This window comes from Aspergillus homomorphus (genome assembly GCF_003184865.1).
Source record: "Aspergillus homomorphus CBS 101889 unplaced genomic scaffold BO97scaffold_4, whole genome shotgun sequence".
Classification (NCBI taxonomy): Eukaryota; Fungi; Ascomycota; class Eurotiomycetes; order Eurotiales; family Aspergillaceae; genus Aspergillus; species Aspergillus homomorphus.
This window is the reverse complement of record NW_020291890.1, coordinates 564,805-583,244: the sequence shown is the minus strand read 5'-3', so window position 1 is coordinate 583,244 and position 18,440 is coordinate 564,805. Positions and strand designations below refer to the sequence as shown.

At 52.0% G+C, this 18,440-nt stretch overlaps 9 protein-coding genes across 9 annotated transcripts; 5 read left to right on the top strand and 4 right to left on the bottom strand.

Moving 5' to 3' along the window:
- Nucleotides 1–1,756: 1,756 nt before the first annotated feature.
- BO97DRAFT_337145 (cation-translocating P-type ATPase) lies at nt 1,757–5,086 on the top strand (the record flags this gene model as incomplete). The annotated part of the gene is made up of 1 exon (XM_025691480.1): nt 1,757–5,086. One exon carries the CDS (start codon nt 1,757–1,759, stop codon nt 5,084–5,086), a length of 3,330 nt encoding a protein of 1,109 aa, XP_025555074.1.
- A 534-nt stretch (nt 5,087–5,620) lies between these two features.
- On the top strand, nt 5,621–5,929 carry BO97DRAFT_411205 (uncharacterized protein; the record flags this gene model as incomplete). The annotated part of the gene is made up of 1 exon (XM_025696172.1): nt 5,621–5,929. One exon carries the CDS (start codon nt 5,621–5,623, stop codon nt 5,927–5,929), a length of 309 nt encoding a protein of 102 aa, XP_025555073.1.
- Nucleotides 5,930–6,750: 821 nt separating this feature from the next.
- On the bottom strand, nt 6,751–8,683 carry BO97DRAFT_440517 (FAD-binding oxidoreductase). Its single transcript, XM_025698084.1, has 2 exons — nt 8,061–8,683; nt 6,751–7,983 (listed from the first exon to the last, which is right to left on the bottom strand). The coding sequence occupies exons 1-2, from the start codon at nt 8,656–8,658 to the stop codon at nt 6,968–6,970; spliced, it is 1,614 nt and encodes a 537-aa protein (XP_025555072.1). The 5' UTR covers nt 8,659–8,683; the 3' UTR covers nt 6,751–6,967.
- Nucleotides 8,684–9,208: 525 nt separating this feature from the next.
- Nucleotides 9,209–9,688, bottom strand: BO97DRAFT_411203 (uncharacterized protein; the record flags this gene model as incomplete). The annotated part of the gene is made up of 1 exon (XM_025696171.1): nt 9,209–9,688. The coding sequence occupies one exon, from the start codon at nt 9,686–9,688 to the stop codon at nt 9,209–9,211; it is 480 nt and encodes a 159-aa protein (XP_025555071.1).
- Nucleotides 9,689–10,051: 363 nt separating this feature from the next.
- Nucleotides 10,052–10,489, bottom strand: BO97DRAFT_177414 (uncharacterized protein). The gene has a single exon (XM_025690350.1). The coding sequence runs from the start codon at nt 10,455–10,457 to the stop codon at nt 10,110–10,112; it is 348 nt and encodes a 115-aa protein (XP_025555070.1). The 5' UTR covers nt 10,458–10,489; the 3' UTR covers nt 10,052–10,109.
- Nucleotides 10,490–10,930: 441 nt separating this feature from the next.
- Nucleotides 10,931–11,898, top strand: BO97DRAFT_458909 (uncharacterized protein; the record flags this gene model as incomplete). Its single annotated transcript, XM_025699258.1, has 1 exon — nt 10,931–11,898. Exon 1 carries the CDS (start codon nt 10,996–10,998, stop codon nt 11,896–11,898), a length of 903 nt encoding a protein of 300 aa, XP_025555069.1. The 5' UTR covers nt 10,931–10,995.
- Nucleotides 11,899–12,686: 788 nt separating this feature from the next.
- Nucleotides 12,687–13,464, top strand: BO97DRAFT_411200 (uncharacterized protein; the record flags this gene model as incomplete). The annotated part of the gene is made up of 2 exons (XM_025696170.1): nt 12,687–13,057; nt 13,116–13,464. The coding sequence occupies 2 exons, from the start codon at nt 12,687–12,689 to the stop codon at nt 13,462–13,464; spliced, it is 720 nt and encodes a 239-aa protein (XP_025555068.1).
- A 606-nt stretch (nt 13,465–14,070) lies between these two features.
- Nucleotides 14,071–16,176, top strand: gmdA (putative general amidase GmdA). The gene is made up of 5 exons (XM_025693380.1): nt 14,071–14,391; nt 14,457–15,266; nt 15,325–15,372; nt 15,425–15,833; nt 15,883–16,176. Exons 1-5 carry the CDS (start codon nt 14,110–14,112, stop codon nt 16,011–16,013), a joined length of 1,680 nt encoding a protein of 559 aa, XP_025555067.1. The 5' UTR covers nt 14,071–14,109; the 3' UTR covers nt 16,014–16,176.
- Nucleotides 16,177–16,178: 2 nt separating this feature from the next.
- On the bottom strand, nt 16,179–18,309 carry BO97DRAFT_383732 (amino acid transporter). Its single transcript, XM_025693379.1, has 4 exons — nt 17,739–18,309; nt 17,165–17,676; nt 16,953–17,114; nt 16,179–16,901 (listed from the first exon to the last, which is right to left on the bottom strand). The coding sequence occupies exons 1-4, from the start codon at nt 18,064–18,066 to the stop codon at nt 16,305–16,307; spliced, it is 1,599 nt and encodes a 532-aa protein (XP_025555066.1). The 5' UTR covers nt 18,067–18,309; the 3' UTR covers nt 16,179–16,304.
- Between the last annotated feature and the right edge of the window lie 131 nt (nt 18,310–18,440).

Sequence of the window (18,440 nt, the reverse complement as noted above, 5' to 3'; positions counted from 1 at the left end):
CGCTTGGCAATCGCATTAACTCGACGATGATGTGGATCGGTTAAGACCAGCAAGCGGTATAACGAGGCTTCATGAAAGATCCTAGCCTGGCGCCCTTGGCTTGACTCGAGCCTGAACTGAGCATCTTGCATTGTTCCATGGTGTTGGACAGAGTACAGAATACATGCTCAAGACCTGGTGGGGGTGAGAAGCATCCATAGCCTCCACTGGCGTCGTGTAATGTCCCTACAGCAAGGTTCCATACACATCGTCACCTGGGCCTAATGGTCAATACTCCCCATTCAGTCAGCCTGGTCTGTGCGGCTTGATGGCCAGTATCGCAACGGTCTGCTGCTGCGCTGCACCCAATTTGTAACGGCCAGAATCCGTCATTAAGAGACCGTCTGTGCATCTATCTCCCTTTGCTGCTTGACGGACGCAGTGGAGCTCGTCATATCGCCCTTGGCACAGGTGTAAGACTAAAGGTTGCTTTCTTGGGACGAGTAAAGGTCGGAATAATCCCTAGTGATAGCCAACCGACAGGCAGAAGTGCAAATGATGCTTCCTGGCCACGCTTTTCCAGACAGCTTATGCGAAAGCGGAAGGGCCCGGCAGTACCCAGCATAAGCCGACAGAATAACTAATTAGGTAAGCATAAAAGTAATATAAGCACACTTGGATAAGCACAATAGCAGTACCTATGCTGTCAATTGTTGTGTGAGAGGATCAGGGTGTACGACTCACAGGATACTCAAAAGACGGGTACAATCATGGCGGCAGCCAGTGTTGGCAAGCTCTGGATGCATGATTCTGGTTTGCCACACTAATATATATTGGCGAAGCAATCTTTAAATGTTTTTTTCCCTACACCCACCACCCACAATCAATGTGATCAATACTAGTCGCATCCTTATAGGCTTGTATTCGTGAAAATAAAGTAAGAAGTCCCGCAGCAACCTGGCAGGATCTGTGGTTTTGTACGCGGGATTTGTTTCAGCGATAGGGTTGGCGGGTGGTGGCCACCGTGCGCAGCTCAGCAATTCCGATCTCTGCTCCACACCCCGAGTGGCCAGAGAAATTCCCTCAGGGCTGCAATCTCGCGAAGGCAACAGCGCCTCGAAAGATCGGTGAGCCGGGAAGGAGACGTCAGTATCAGATAGTTACCTTTCCAGCTTCATCCGGCTCAATTGTTGGACTTGTTGGACGCATATACATCGAGTTCTATGCTTCAAGCCGTCTGCTTGAGATCTTGCATGCCAAGCTTTTACGGAATGTTCAAAGATGAAGCACAGACCAGCCTGTCCATGGTTATAGTCTTAGCTTTTCAGAGTGCAAGACGAACATAGACATTCCCGATCCACTGCAACTAGGGTTGAGTACTGTGGATCCACCGGGTAAGTATGAGGCATTTCCGGGGGAGTCTCTCCTCCACTCGCTACACGGAGGTGGCTTGCAACAGAGTCAACGAGAGAACAGAGCTGTCTCTTTCATTTGCCATCGCGGTTTAGCCCTCGTTACTACTATGCTTTGCCAATGGCAAAAGAAATTATTCCCACGAACCCATCACCAGTTTGGCCTGGTCTACACCTCGTCATGGCTGAGCCGAAAGAGATAAATACTGCGGGCGTCTGACTCTCCATTGAAGTTGCTCTTACGATGCAGTAACCCTCGATCCCTCTGTCTTGAGAAGCAAGAAGCGTGTGCGCCTCGACCCCCGCTGACCGTGCTTGCTGACCCCTCCTTGCATCGCCTCAGACGCATTACTTGGTTTGCAGACATGCCTGCTTCTCCTGCAGGAGTTGCTGCATTAGACGACAAGTCTCGACACTCCCTGGAGTCGGATTTGAATCCCGATGAACACACTCCTGATAGCAGAAGTCGAGTCGTGCAATCTCAAACCATCAACTTCGGCGCGCCTCATCCTTCCACAAACAACCGTTCGATTTACAATGTGACCCGGTCAAGGAGTCGGGATACCGTCCGCAGTGCCCGCAGCTCTCGCAGCATCTCCCATCCATCGCCAGCTGCTGGCATTCCCATCGAATTCCGTACCATATCCTTCCAGATATCTGAATCCCAAGCCGCAACCCAGGAGGTGCTCAAAGCTCGTGGCAAAGAGGAACAGAAGCCGGATCAAGACTACTTCGAAAGCTTGGACTTCCATCTTCTCTCCACCGAGAGACTATGCCAGCAGTTCAACCTCGACGCCAATCAAGGACTCAGTAACAATGCAGCACAGACTCGTCTGCAGCGGGACGGAAAGAATGCCATCGCCCATCACAGAGAAAACTACCTCAAGAAGATTTTCTGGTATGTCTTTGGTGGCTTCTGCTCTGTTCTCTGGATCGGAGTGATTATCTTCTTCCTCTGCTGGCGACCCTTGAGCAACCCTCCGTCCGTGCCAAATCTCGCTATGGCCATCCTGGTCATCATTGTCATTGCCTTGCAAGCCTCCTTCTCTGCCTTCCAGGACTGGTCAACCTCTCGTGTCATGAACTCCATCCTGGGTCTGTTGCCATCCGATGCATTAGTTATGCGGGAAGGAAATCTTGTTCGACTACCTGCTGCGGACTTGGTTGCTGGCGATCTTGTTCACATCTCCATCGGCAACAAAGTTCCCGCCGATATGCGCATCATTCGCAGCTCGGGTGATGTGCGGTTCGACCGATCTATCCTCACTGGAGAATCTGACGAGGTCGAAGGAGCGACGGATGCCACGGACCAGAACTTCCTTGAGACCCGAAACATTGCGTTCATGGGTACCAGTGTCACCAACGGCAATGCCGTCGGTGTCGTCGTCCTTACTGGCAGCCGATCGGTTATGGGCCGTCTGGCTTCGATCACCGCGAACGTCAAGGAGAAACCCACGCTCATTCAGAAGGAGATTTCGCGCTTCGTGCGTATCATCGTTGTATTGACCGTCATATTGGCTGCTGCGATTCTCTTTACATGGGTGGGATGGCTTCGCGTGGATCACTCTGACTTCATGAATGTAGTAGCGATGTTGAACGACGTGATGGGTTGTGTTGTGGCTTTCATCCCCGAAGGCATGCCGGTGGGTGTCGCTCTCACCTTGATGATTGTGGCCAAACGGATGAAGGCAAACAACATTCTACCAAAAGGGTTGGCTACAGTCGAGACTCTGGGCTGTGTCAATGTCATCTGCTCAGACAAGACGGGCACCCTCACCCAGAACAAGATGTTTGTCCAGTCGCTGGGCCTGGTTGACCAGGAGTTTGACCTGCAGGCTTTGGTCAGTGGGCAAGAAAAGTCCATTCCGATTCCGTCGGCTTTGGAACCCCTGGTGCAAGGATCAGCCCTGTGCAACGATGCTTTCTTCGACCAAGAGACAAAAGACCTACCCATCAACGAACGGACGGTCAACGGAAATGCCACCGATGCTGCAGTTCTGCGTTTGGTCGAAACGCTGCGCCCGAACGGTAAAACCGGGTTGCATGAGTACGAACGCATACACCAGATCCCTTTCAATTCGAAAAACAAGTGGATGCTCACGATACACAAAACTCCCCACGCCCCCAATCGCTGCCTTGTATATGTCAAAGGCGCGCCCGATGTTCTCCTGCCGCATTGTTCATCGTATCTGTCCGGAGACGGTATCACTAAGACCATGGATGCTGCCGCCAGAGAGTCCTTTTCGGCCTTCCAGCAGAAACTATCCCGTCGCGCCCAGCGCGTGATCGTGCTGTGTCAGAAAGACTACGTCCCAACAGCGCCAGTCGGCACCAATGACTTCAATGACGAGATCCTGGCCCACGGAGTGCAAGATCTCACTATCGTCGGTATATTTGGAATCATTGACCCTGCCCGTCCCGAGATCCCGGCTACTGTTGCAGCCTGTCGCAGAGCTGGCATCCGCTTCTTTATGGTCACTGGTGATTTCGGACTAACTGCTGCCGCCATCGCACGAGACATTGGCATTTTCACTGGAACGGCAGAGCCAAATACTGTCTCTGATCTGCAGGCTTTGTCTGCCGACAGTGTGGATGAGGGGGACCAGGAGAAACACTCCCGACGCAGCCTCTTGGTGGAGGGATCACAGATCCCAGCACTGAACCAGGCTCAATGGGACGCAATCTGCCAATACGAGGAAATAGTCTTCGCACGCACGACCCCCGAGCAGAAATTGCGCATTGTCGAGGAATTGAAGGCACGGGACAGTGTGGTGGCCGTGACCGGCGACGGCGTCAACGACGCACCGGCCCTGCGCGCTGCGGATATCGGCATTGCCGTGGTCTCTGGGAGTGATGTGGCCATCGAGGCCGCGGATCTCGTTCTTCTCGATCGCTTCGACTCAATTATTGACGCCATTCGCCTGGGCCGTCTAGTCTTCCAGAACCTGCAAAAAGTCATTGCCTACCTGCTACCGGCCGGCAGTTGGTCAGAGATCTGGCCGGTGATCATGAACGTCTTCTTCGGCGTGCCTCTACCGCTCAGCTCGTTCCTGATGATCATCATTTGCGTCTTCACCGACCTGTTCCTGTCGCTATCGCTGATCATGGAGAAAGAGGAGTTCGACCTGCTCAGTCTCCCGCCGCGTAACCACAAGACCGACCACTTGATCAACCTGAAGATCTACGGACAGTCGTACCTCTTCATCGGGGTAATCGAAGCCGTCTGCGCCCACGCCATGTTCTTTCTGTACATGTACAAGAAGGCGGGCATCCCCTTCCACGCCCTCATTTTCGCTTTCGGGAAGTACTCGGACGGCTTCTATGGCTACTCCGAGGCGGAATTAACGCACTTCAACGCGGTCGGCCAGAGCGTCTACTTCGTGTCACTGGTGATCATGCAATGGGGCAACATCCTCTCGGTGCGCAACAAGCGCCTGTCCCTTCTGCAGGCGGATCCCATCCGCAAGAAGCAGCGCAATCTGTGGCTGCCGTTGGCGATGCTGGTGTCGCTGGCCATTGCCGTCTTCGTGACGGAAGAACCGGGACTGCAGTCATTGTTCAGCACCGCGTCCATCCCGTTAGAGTTCTGGTTTATTCCATTGGGGCTTGCAGCAGGGGTCTTGGCGATGGATGAGGGCAGGAAGGTGGTGGTGCGCATGTTTCCTCGGAGTGTAGTGGCGAAGATTGCTTGGTGATTGTTGTGGAGCAGTGAGTCCAGTAGAGAACCAGCAGTCGAACACTAGACTGAATATTATTCACGACACGAATAGAATGGATTCTCTCTTCGTATCTAATCCGTGGTTATGTATCATTGAACCAAGTATAAAGCGGCTGTGTTTCCCCCAATTCGGGTGCAGTTGATAGAGTCATCTTTGCCACGCATCGGCCAGACTCCATCGGATCGAATCAACCAGGGAATGCCTCCCTTCAGCCCGCTAAACAAACCATTGACCGAAAAATGCCTCAATCTGAGCCCAAGAATACGAATCATTATTTAAGGTCTTAATCCGGGGTACTTACATCGTATAATTGACTGTCAATGATGTCAACCCACGATAGAATACGATACCACGGTATAAATTAGAACAATCTCTTTCACCTGTACTAACAAACGAATCATCCTTACAGTTACCACTGTCCTGATATAGCCATAAATTGTTGTTAGGAGCGTTAATCAAGGCCTGTCAAGCTCAATTCCATCTCAATCACATCCAGATGAACACCTCAACATGAACCTTACTGCTTTGACCGTCGCCCTCCTCCTGGGCATCTCCACCACAACTGCCTGGGAACTCCGCGCACAGAAACTATCATGGTCCGGGACATGGTCCGGAACATGGTCCGGAACAAATCCTCAAGGATGCACCGCTTTCAACATTCCTAAGGGCGCCAAGATCAGATGGTCAGGATCGACAGGTGCCCGGACCCTGCAAGTCTACAATGCGAAGGGAAGCTGTTCGCGTGTGTATCGGACTGTGCAGGGAGTAGGGGATATCAACGCATCGGATAACATATATGGGTTTACTGTCAAAGCTTGAAGCCCTGTTTGTGAATAGGAGGGATGTGGCTGATTCCTGAGATTCAAAATGTGTCGAAGCTCCTTTGTGTGGAAACTAGGATGATCTGAACGAGTTTGCGATAGATGAAAAGAGAAAATCATTCTCTAGGTAATTGGCAGATCTAGCAATTAGCTCTATTGCAATCAAGGGAAACTCTGTTTACAATCAAGCGTTGGTCATGCTTGCCAATATTAAGTGCAAAACATTGTCCCTACCACCAGGCCCCTGAACACCTTCTTCCATCAGCTCACGGTCACAGCACCACTCTGACCACGATGAAAGCACAGCCGACTTCGATAGATCCGAGCCCGTCAGAAGAGAAACGGCACCCGCGATGCTGCACGGATTGGTTTGGATGATGCCTTTGCTTCGCAGGAAGTAGCATGCGGCCACCATGAAAAGAGCCATTGCCACCAAGCAACGTTCTAGGCTTTGAGTTAGCATTCTACGTTGAATTAGGTCGCACTTGTGTAGATTGAGTAGATTTTTCATGTATCGAATTGTATTCGTGGAAGCAATGGGTTTGTTTCCGATAGTGCTTCGTGCCATAAGCACGCGCTAAAGATACCGAATAGCATTCAACCCAGTCGAGTAGTGATTCGGGTCTGTGATTCTACCCATTGTGAGGGTCCTTCGGTCATGGACCAACCCGGACAAAAAAACTTTTTTGAACGCCTGGTTGACGTTGTTGGTGGATGTGGGGAGATAGTAGGAAACAGTCTGCTAAACGTCCTACTCGACGAATCATTTGCGATAATAGATACACAAAGCCAGGCTGACATGGCAACCCGGTCAAGTATGCCGACTGGACACTGGAAAAATGTATTTTTAAGTAAGGCATTGGCCTTGCCAGGTACTGGTCTTGGTCCTCGAACTTAATTCGAAAGGCAGTAGACTCAGTAGTATAGCAGAAGAAGAAGAAGAGAATTTCAACCTCAGCCAATTGCTCTCTATTTAAAATGGAAAAATGATAGATCTAGTGCAATTTAGTTTGGTAGTGTGTCAGCCCGCCATCGACTAGGGGAATAGTTTAAATCCTCCTGTACACCCTCGCTGAAAAAACCCGTCAGGATCATACTCTCTGCTCACGTCTCTAAGGAAATGCAAGTTCGTTTTCCCGTACCCTTCCAACGGTTGCTGCCATGCCTGACAGTAGTTCAAGTAGCGGTATGCGTGGCTGGTCCCATTGGCTTCAGCGACCTCGTCGATTTGTTCGAGGATCCCTCGTATCACCAAGTAAACATACTCGTCATTCTCCGCTCCGTCCCAGTCAACTGATAGATTAACAATGATAAGTGGATCGTCCGTGGTCTTCTCAAGATCAATCATACTGCGGTCGCCCTTGGCGGTCCACGAGGGCAGCAGTGGCTGCATGACAATTGTCCACAAAGACCCCTTCACTTTGCGCAGGGACCCCATCGCCTCTTCAAAGACCTCACGGGTGGCCATGATGGTCGCCAAGTCGTTTTTGATGGTTGTCGTTCCAAAGGACCACCGCTTGCCGGGGAAACACCCCTGGCGCATTCCCTCAATGGCCGAAGTGACAGTTTGAAGTTGGTGTGTGCTCCAGTATCGCCAGATGGCCGAGAAGCCCGACTTTTTCCAAAAGACTGGCCACTGCTTGGGTTCTTCGGGCGGTTTGGTGTATGCCAGCCGCACAGACACGACTCTCAAACCGAGTGGCGGAATATAGGTGAAGCAGACAATGGGCCCCGCGGCATGCGTGTCCACCTCCCGGCCGCTGGTCTTGGGATCAATGCGCTTAATGTTTTCATGAAGAGCAACAAGAGCCTTGGGATATTGCGAGGCGGGCGCGTAAATATAGCCGCTCCAAATCGGATTTACTGGAAAGCAGGGCATTGTGAACTGGGTGACGACGCCGAAGTTGTTCGAGCCGCCCTTGAGTGCACGCCAGAGATCCGGATGGGAGGTGGCTGAGGCCGTCACGATCTCCCCAGAGGCCAAAACGAGCTGATATGCGAGGACGTTAGAACAGGCTAATCCGTACGTTGGAGTGAAAAACGAGAGTCCACCTGCAGTTTATGTCAGCAAAGTCGGTATGCCTCAATGCGAAGCATGATTTAGACGGGTGAATATAGGCGCACAGTACCTCCCAAGATGTAGCCGGCCACGCCGACATCGGCGTTTCTGCCTCCCACCACCCCCAGGTTCATCTCGTCCAACACTCGCGTAACATCCACCCACTGGCAACCAGCTCCAATCACTACGCTTTCTCGGTCCTCTGCGACCGTTACTCCGCGCAGGTGGGAGAGATCGATGAGCACGCCGCCTTTGGCACTCGCCGCAGCCCTAAGCGGCGACTGCCCCCCGCCGCGAATGGCAAACAGCACGTCCCCAGCCTGAGTGCTGGGTTGTTGTCGTCGGTCGTATTCTTTCTTGAGGATCCGGATTGCGGTCGATACCTCATGAGCACTGCGCGGTTGAACGATGGCAGCTTGAATCACGTCGCGTTCCTGTCCGGCAAAGTAAGTGTTGATCGATTGGCGAAAAAGCTCTCGGTCGCGATGGAGTAGAAGCACGCTTTGCGGTAACGCCGCCACTAATCTCTCGCTGAGCGGATGAGAAACGGTTGGAGCATCATGCTGTTGGGCGTTCAAGGGTGGTGGGGATGAGCTGAGCCTTCGCATAAGCCAAATTACCCCAACAAGGGCCGTGGCAATGCCCACGGATGGAAGAAGAAAGCCCATCTGGAGTTTCAAGAGAAATCATAATGGATGGGAAGAAGGGAACAAAGAGAAAAAGAGCAAAGGGACCGAGTGTAACTAGGTAATGGTTCATTTGACTTTCTAGGAAGGTTGACACTAACTATTCACATGACCCACAGTAAGCTATTGCGTGTAACCATTGGGGAACTGGCATCACTTCCGTGTCAGCACTAATTGAAGCTATCCATGTCAGGGGCAGGGATGAGTCAGCACCACCAAAATAAGTTGGGCGCGAGAAGAGGGTAAATTCATGGTAGATCCATGGCTCTAGACTAGGTACTGTACTGCTCAGCATTCACATATTGCTCGTGGCTGGCTCTATTCTGTACAGTGCACGGCTTACAGGGCTTACAGGGCTTACAGTTGGACTTAAAAACTCGAATACCTCGAATTATACTGAAATTTTCTGATATTTGCCATAATGGGCGGAGCGGAAAGACCTAACCTAGCAAAATACTGCCTTGTGGTATGAGACGCTGGCGGAAATTCACCGTGGACGACTCTCAATCTTACGAGTACTGTCTATGGAACCCTATATTCCATTCGCGCCGCTAGTGACCATGCTTTTCATGAGTGCACAGAGCGCGGCGAACAGGGTCCGCTGTATCGGTCTTCCAAGATCGAACGTTTCCTGGTTCTCGACGACCATGCGAGTGACGGGGAGCTCGACCACCATGCGAGTGGCAGGGTCATTGTCACCTGCGTTTCTAGCATGCTTCCACGCCTTCACCTTATTATCGATACACACGCAACCGACGTGGTCCCAGCCATGCCTGGCTGCGGCCCGCATCAGTTCAAAGCGAGGCTTCACCAGCTCAGACACGAGGACATCGTCGGGGTGATCCGAGTTGCCCACCAACACTATCATGAAGCACTCACCGTCGTACGAGACTGTAGCTGCGCCCTCCGAGGAACCATCCTCATATTCGTCTTCAATGAAGTGGACGACATATCCTTGGTCATCTGGAAACAGAGCCTGCAATAAATTCACAATCTGAGGAGGACCCGACATGTTGCAGGTCACTTGAGTCCCTTCTGACTTTGTTGTCTTCCTGATTATGTGCGGTTATGCGTGGTGATTAAAGGGTGCAGATAGCAGGTGTGGATGTTTCGTCCGTGAATATGCTTCGGTATTTATGTGCATCGCGCCTCCATTTAGTGGTTGTTCATCCATTGTGTATTGTTACAAAGCACTACCTAGTCTTTGTCCAGATGGTGTGGAAGGGTCCGTCTATCTATCAACAATCAAAATGATGATGGGTTGCCGGGACTTCTCTTGAATGACCATTGGTAATGATCTACTATTCAATTAATGCCCCAGGCAGTCAGAGTCCCTCGTTATACAACTATCAAAACTTTTGATGAATCCGTCCTCCTTCTTTCTTTCTCTTGCTATCATCCCGAGTCATTGGCACTGGTCCATCATTGCTTTTCTATCTAGATTCGGGTGTTTCCGTCCCGTCTCCAAGAGCAAAGCATGAGATGAGACCGTGGTCTTCGCTTTCGTCTTCGCTATATCCGGAGTCATAGTAAGCGTGGCGCCATCTGAGAAATGCAGTGTATCCGCTAGGCACGAGTTCGCTGGCAATCTGAGCTTCGCGAGCGGTGCCGTGCATCCTCTCTGAGAAGAAGAAAAAACCCCGTGTCCTGTCTCCGTGTTCTCCTCGCGCACACCGTTGGATCAATCGATCCATATCAATGAGCTCGGAGTTCTTCACCTTGCGCTTGTCGTACAGCAAATGAGTTTTGCCAAGAAGCCGCTCTAGCAAAATATCTTGCATTATGACTATTCATGTTCAGTGACAGGGCACGCTACAAACAGTCTCGTAATTTTTTCATAGCCCCATTATACAGCGTGCCTTCGTTCCCTTGGCCGAATGATGCAGAGATCTTGCGAATCCTTTTGCTAAATCGATCAAAATGTCTTCAGTTCTCGGTCCTAGCCCAAGGCTTCGCACATTGCGCATCGTGCTCGATAGATGGCGACAGTACGTAAGGGAGGTGATGCAGCACACCGAGGGGACAGCTCTTCTGACCGGGGAATATCTCTCGATTCGACATTCAATGCTAATTTTCATGGTAGATTTCTCTGCCAAAAGAAGCTTCCCAGTGCCTGACAATGAAATGATCGACCAATATCCGGCTGTCTACAAAGCATGCCTTTCTTATAAATACTGCAAATAATCGACTTCATTATGTGCCATCTCCCAATGAAAGAAAAGAGTAGATTTGCCTCCAACGACTGAAGTGTGCCATCAAGCTCTCCACGTCTGTTTCCATGCTCAGGGTTGTGCGTGGCTCCATCGAATTTCCACCAGAATGAGTGCACGACACTTCCCCCCGGAGCTCGCAGAGGAGAGCGACACTCACCCATCCCAGTTTGAGGAGGAGTACCTCGCAGTAACTGGGCTTGTCGAACTGCCTCCTGTCTCCAGACATGAAGAAGATACCCTTCCTACCTTGGCGGGTCATGGCAGCTCCGATGCTTTTGAAGACGAATTCTCTGCACAGATGCAGGAGGAAGAACTACACCCAGGTCCTATGTTGCCTGATTATGATCCTTTCCCCATTGCAGCCGAAAGCCAGTTCACTCTTCCAGCGCCCGGGGAAGAAGGCTTTGGACGCATGCTCGCCGAACAGAGTCTTTCTTTCATTGCGCCCGAAGACCAGTTCACTATTCCAGCGCCGGCGGAAGGAAGCTTGGGACCTATGCTCGACGAACGAGATCTCTCCTCGCCTTATCGAGTAATCACTCTGCTTCAGCAAATCTTTACCCGTGAGGAAGGTTATTCGTATATTCACATGAGAAAGACGGCTGACTTTAGCTACGATGTTATACATGCCTGGCAAGCTACGTCCGGACCGTTCTTCTGCCTCCTCACCGAACCCGGGCCCCAATTCAACTGGTGCTGGTACACATATGTTCAGCTTATAGCCCAAGAGCTGGAGACAATAGAGAGATGGGCTTCCCCGGATACACCGATCTGTGGGATTGTTTGGATCGATGGACAGTTCCGTATTTACGAATGGCGTCGCGTGGGCGGCGTACCTGTCGCTCGGCCTGGGGGCGCCTTGCAGCATGAAGGTGTCATCGAATTCAATAACGCTGAGCATTGGGGGTTCCTCGTGAACTTTCTCCTGCGCTTGAAGGGTGGCTTAAACTTCTACAGAGACTATTACAGCATTTCCGAGGCGGACATCCAGGGCAATCGCCAGAACTGAGCTACCTGACCTCTGCACGCGGTTTTCGCTGCCAGTTTACTAAATCTCCTTTCTTAGGTCTTGTCACATATTAATAGTACCCTGTAAAATATCTTTCCTACTGGCGACTGACGCTGTGCGTGCGGTTCTAATGACTGGCCTAGGAGGCTAGAGGCTATCATCTTGTTCCCATCTATAGTGATGGACGCAAACCACGTGGCTATCTCTTCTGTCATTCCTACTTCACCACTATACTCGTAATTTTAATAATACAATGACCTGGACATGTCTCTATCCTAGATTATCTCAACAAGCCTGCAGGTGTTTACCGTGCGTTTGTACTTCGCCCGGAGGTTCTCGCTTCTCCTAGATATGCGCAACCTAATCTTTTTGGTAAAGTCTTCCTAGTGAAAATTTGGGAATTTGTGTATAGAATTGGAAAGTGAATATATTTCACCTTCACAGCTCATTTATACAGCTATACCCTGGGTAACTGGACAGTCTTAGTGAATGATCTCACTCAACAGTATCGGTGCAAAAGTTCACTCTGGCATTAGCAGACCTGAACCCATGTCAGATGGCAGACAACTACGCAGTGAATACCCAGCCTTGCTGTATATAACGACCTCTTAGACAACTGAATCCCAGCGCTTGATCACCTATCTGAATTTCTTTTTTGTCCATTTCTTTCCCCCATTAGTTCTCACATAACCCCCTGGTTCCATCCACTTCTAACTTTCCCCTTTTCATTACCCTTGTCCTCAAAGCATCTGTGCCTTGCGTTTGGAAAGGTATTTGACGATCTCAAGATGACCACTCTCAACCAGCCCATCAATATAGGAGACTTCATCCTCGTCCACAGCCCAAACAAAGCGTACATGCTCATTGTCATGGGCACGCCAAGTCCAAGCACTATTCCCGAAGATCACAAAGTCATATTGAACGAGATAAACTGGCACATCCCGTTCAAACAAGGCTACTGGATGCCCTCGGGTCCGAAGATCGAGTACGACTACGAGCCAGACGAACCACCTCATCGAGTACCAGAGTCTACGTGCCTGTGCAACGAGCACCTGGACGTGGGGTCTACCGCGACGGTCGACCTTGCCGGATTTTTCAAGAACGCGGGTATCGACGCCCAAGCCCACGGCCTCACGCTGATCGTCAATCCGCACGGCAGGTTGGTTCTTCTTCGCTGCCCCCTCCACCACCTCCTCTAGTGCTCTAATGAATGACAGAGACGTGTTCAAACACTACTTCAACGACCGCTGCCCCGTCTGCGACTCAGAGCATATGATCGATCCCGGCTCCGTTCCCGGAAACCTGATGGAAACTGGAACAAACGAGGATCCGAAAGTGAGACAGCCGTGTCCGGTCTGTATGGGAGAGGAACTTGCTGTCGATGATGGCACTCGGCTTGGAATTATCAGGGACTTGATCCCGGAACTCTGGCGCGAGGGAAGTTACATGTCACATGAGCAGCGTGGGCAACTTAGGATGGAGATTGCCCAGTCGATTAGGGAACGATATGAGTTCATATGTCATCGGCTGCTGGAGATGGGCTTTCTTTACCCGGATACCGCTTAAGCTATGTACGGTTCCTGTTACTGGACCTAACTGGGTTGCGTGCTGGATTGGAAGAATCTTGGCTTCCAGTGTTTGAACGACGTTGATTGTGAGATGGTGTATCGTGCATGTGTGTTGATGCAAGTACAAATGCCTCCTTGTTTGATGTACTTCCTATGTAATCCGAACAGCGAGTTGAACACAAAAGTTGAAGATAGTTTCCAACTACCGAGGACTTCTGTTACAAGAATGCTATGTCTGTGTTTGATGGTCTTTCACTCACCTGTGCGTGGCCGGGATGGCGAAATGCTATACGACCGGAGCTTCCCCTTTAGGCCGACTATCATCCTCAGGAAAGCAATAAACAAAGGAAAAATATGGTCAGATGTTTACAGTTGATATCCTGGTGTAATAAGACAGACAACAGTACTTCTTTCACCCTTACGCTGCTTCAAAAATCTCTCGTATAATGGTCTTGGCAGGCAGGGTACTGTAGAGTATCCCGAGAGAGAAGCCTAAACTAAACTCCGCCGATTCGCCAACAGGCTAATTGATCCCTGCTAGACGATTGACAACACGGTGTCTTGACCTCTCCATCCGGTTGATAAACCAACCAAGCACCCGCTCAACTGCCTCTACCAGTCTCTTTAACCATCACCCAACACCATGGCCACCACTCCACCTCGCTGGCAAGAAAAGGCCGCTGCCAAGCGCCAAGCCATTTTCGAAGCCATTCCCGCCCAGTGGCGAATTCAAGAACGGCTTCCCTCCGACGATGAACAGCCCGACGTGACGGGCAAATATATCCAGCAATACCTGACCGACCGCGAGATCGAGATCACCGAGTGCGATGCTCTCTCAATCACGGAGCGGACAACGACGGGGGCATGGACCGCCCTCGAAGTGACGGAAGCGTTCTGTCATCGAGCAGCCATAGCTCACCAGCTGGTGCGTGGGGAATGTAGCATACACTTACAATAACCGACCCCTACTGAATCCACAAACTGTATCAGGTAAACTGCCTCCTGGAGATCTTTTTCGACCAGGCCATCACCTCCGCGAAGGCACTGGACGCCTACTTCGCGGAACACAAGAAGCCTTTGGGCCCGCTGCACGGCCTACCCGTAAGCCTCAAGGACCAATTCCACATCAAGGGCGTGGAGACAACAATCGGCTACGTAGGCTGGATCGGGACCTTTGAAGGCCAACGCAAGCTCGAGACCTCCGCGCGTACCCACGAAAGCGAACTGGTGCGCGAGCTCCGCAACCTGGGGGCCGTGCTCTTCTGCAAGACCAGCGTCCCGACCACGCTCATGGCCGCGGAGACGGCCAACAACATCGTCGGCTACACCTGGAACCCGACGAACCGCCACCTCTCCGCGGGGGGAAGCTCCGGGGGCGAGGGCGCGCTGATCGCCCTGCGCGGGTCGCCGGCCGGGTTTGGCACCGATATTGGTGGGAGCATACGCCTGCCTGCGACCTTCAATGGCATTTTCGGTCTGCGGCCCTCAGCGGGGCGCATGCCGTACGAGGGCGCCGCAAATACCATGGATGGCCAGAATTGCATGCTCTCGGTCGTGGGCCCCATGGCGACCACCGCGCGCTCGCTGAAGTTGCTCTTTAAGGCTGTCTTGCTGCAGGAACCGTGGTATCATGATCCTTTGGCCCTGCAGTTACCCTGGCGGGAGGCCGTCGAGCAACAGGCTGCGCGAGATCGGCTCTGCTTTGGGATCATGTACGACGACGGCAAGGTGCAGCCCCATCCTCCTGTTAAGCGGGCACTGGCGTTGGTTAGGCGGCTGTTGGAAGCCCAGGGCCACCGGGTACGTGTCCAGCACCAAGCACCTTTTGCTTTGTGTACCTGCTGATTTGATTGTCCAGGTAATCGAATGGAACCCTCCCAGCCATCAAACGGCATTTGACATTGCGGTATGACCTGTCCCTCTTTGACCACTGCGTCGCAAACTAAACAGGAAGCAAGATGCAAATATTCCACCTAGACGGAAGAGCAGACATCCAAGCCCACCTCGCGCTCTCCGGCGAAGAGCAGCGCGCAGAATGTTTCCTGCAGCCCAGCGAGCCACAAAACGCCATGCAAATCGCAGCTTTGAACATTCAGAAGCGCCAGTATCAGAAGGAATATCTGGTATACTGGAACTCGACGGCCGCACTGACAGGGACTGGCCGTCCGGTTGACGCGCTCATTTGTTCCACGTGTCCCTATGCGGCTTTCCTCCCTGGTCAATACAAGCACGGGGATACGCCCTTTGTCAACGTGCTTGATTACCCCGCCGTGGTGTTTCCTGTGACGTATGCGGATAGGGTGGTGGATAAGGCGGAGAGGCCGGATGTGTTTTTGAGTGAGATGGATGAAGTGATTCAGTCTCAGTGTATGTATCCCCCGTGATGGTTGTAGAATGATTTGGCTAATGAGGATAGACGATTGTGACGTTGCTCATGGTGCTCCTGTTGGGCTGCAATTGGTTGGTCGTCGCTTGGAGGACGAGAAGGTGTTGGCGTTGGTAGAGTATGTTGGTCGCTTGCTACAGAAGGATACACAAAGTACATGATTATGAGGTTGCTACTTTTCTTTGGGTTGAGAGACTAGTGCACTTGTGAACTGAAACCAATTACCTAGTGGTCTGCATGACTTCCTGGACTGCATACTCGCTTCCCTGTCTTTGATTCAGGTACTCATCTTAATCTCTTTCTTGAGTTGTAATCACAATGGGTTTCTCTATGTGACTTCACATGCGTCATTACCTTCCACGCATGCATACTATTCTCTGAATGCAATCAATGAGATTGCCGGTTCATCGCATGCACCTCTACTTGATTATAAGTAAAAATCCCCCGCACTATCACTCCTCACCCGCCCCGTCCGCCTCACCAGAAGACACCGTAGCATAGCCGTTTTCCCCCTTCAGCCACCGCTTGCGAACAACATAGAATCCAGCGCCGATTGCCCACAGTACAATCAGAATGACCGCCTGCAAAGGCGCAAATACCGCTCCCCGAGTCACCACGAATCCGCTCACCAACGCAAACACTATCGGGATTCCAAGGAAGGGCTTGTACGGGCGCTCAAGGTCGGGTTCGCGGAAGCGGAGCAGGATCGCTCCGACTACCGTCATGAAGAAGAACGAGTACTCGCCCAATCCGTTGAAGGTGAGCAGAGCACGGAAGTTGCCTAAGAGAATGTAGAAAATCGGGAGGATGGTCGAGAGAATGATGGCGTTGATGGGTGCGTCTGAGTCCGTTCTTCGGCGGGAGTCGGCAGGCCAGCCAAGATGGCCGATGACTCCAAGGATTTGCGGCAGCCAGTTTCTGTTCGCGGCAGCAACGGCCATGCGTCCTGCGACGAAGGAGTTTCCGAGAAGTGATCCCGCGACCACAAGACAGATGAGTACTGCTGCGATGACGCCGGCTGCCGGGCCGAGGAGATGCGTGATAGCGGTCTAGTGGTATTAGCTGCGTGCACAAATCGACAAAAGTGGGTTTGAACGTACGACAGCCACGCTGTCTGTCGTGGAGACTACATTCCATGGCAGGAGGATGTAGTAGGCCGCATTTGCCGCGATGAAACAGAGGATTATGATAGGGACCGCGGAGTTGATCGCCAAAGGAAGCTGGCGTGCTGGTGCGGAGAGTTCTGCGGTGATGTAGATGGCCTACTAATTTCAGCGCTTAGTCCTATGACCTCTCGCAAGGGAAGACGGACCTTATCCCATCCAGAGTACGCCCATAGCGCACCATACAATGCAGTCGAGTAGTACCCCAGCATCTCCCAGCCCGCCACATCATGCCAGTCAATCACCTTTCCGTCCGGAGTGACTGTGTCGCGGTAGCCAAACCACGGGTTGCGAAACCAGTCTTGCGACCCACTTCTACTATCGGACTTGACCAGATGGGCAACAACAACACCCAGGCCAGCCAGTACGATCGCAGCGATCGTGACGAACTTGGTGCTGACGAAGAACCCATTGAGCCGGGTGCTGACCTTGGTACTAATCGAATTGGCAACGCTGACAACGACTAGAACCAAAACCGACAACAGCTTGTGCGACAGCGCGGCAGCCTGGTCAGTCACCCCGGCGGCGGAGTAGATGCTCTCGACAAAGACGATACTGAGGATGGCCAGCGTCGCGGGCATGACGGCGATGATCCACGTCCAAGCCGCCAGAAACCCGCAGAGATCACCGAAGATATACTGCAGATACGGCTGCACACCACCTGAGTAGTTACCGTGTGAGCGACCGAGCAAACCAGAGACTGAGTACGTTCGGGATTTATACCTTCACCCGGAATCGCGGTGCCCAACTCTGCCATTGTTGTGGCGCCCGTCCAGGCCAGGATACCTCCCACGAGCCATACCACCAAGGCCACTCCGGGCGAGGGAACGTTGGTATCGATTGAACCCGGAGAGGTAAAGATTCCACTGCCGATCACGATGCTGATGATGATGCCGAACGCTTCAATGGTGCCCAAGTTGCGCTTGAACGCGCGTGGTTGGGGACCTTCCCCTGCCGGGTTTTCTTGAGCGGTTGCATCGTAGCTTCTTGCATTCTGCTCGGTGAGTAATGGCTGCGTGGTTCCCTCGTGAAAGTTATTGAGCCCAGACATGCTTGCAATTGTTGTTGGTGGTTTGACAGGTGATAGTGATAAAAAGGCAATCGACGAAGGAGTTGATGCGGTGCGATCACGCCATCAGTCGTGCAAATTGATGCTGTCCGTCCCCGCACTTGTGGTCACTGTAATAATTCGACAAGATTAGCAGCTGCACAGGTGATAGAGCGTGGCCTCATGCAAGTCACCGATACATTGAGGAATGTCTTCTCAGATAACCTTCGAGACTGTTGATGTTATCGTCGCTGACCGCCTGGATGGTCGGCATGTGACTCCACCCTTATCAGCTCCAACCTGGTCATATGACCTGGTGTGCTGCCTGAGGCCTCCATCCTTGGCCGGTATCTCATGAGCCAATATGGCGTGGGCTG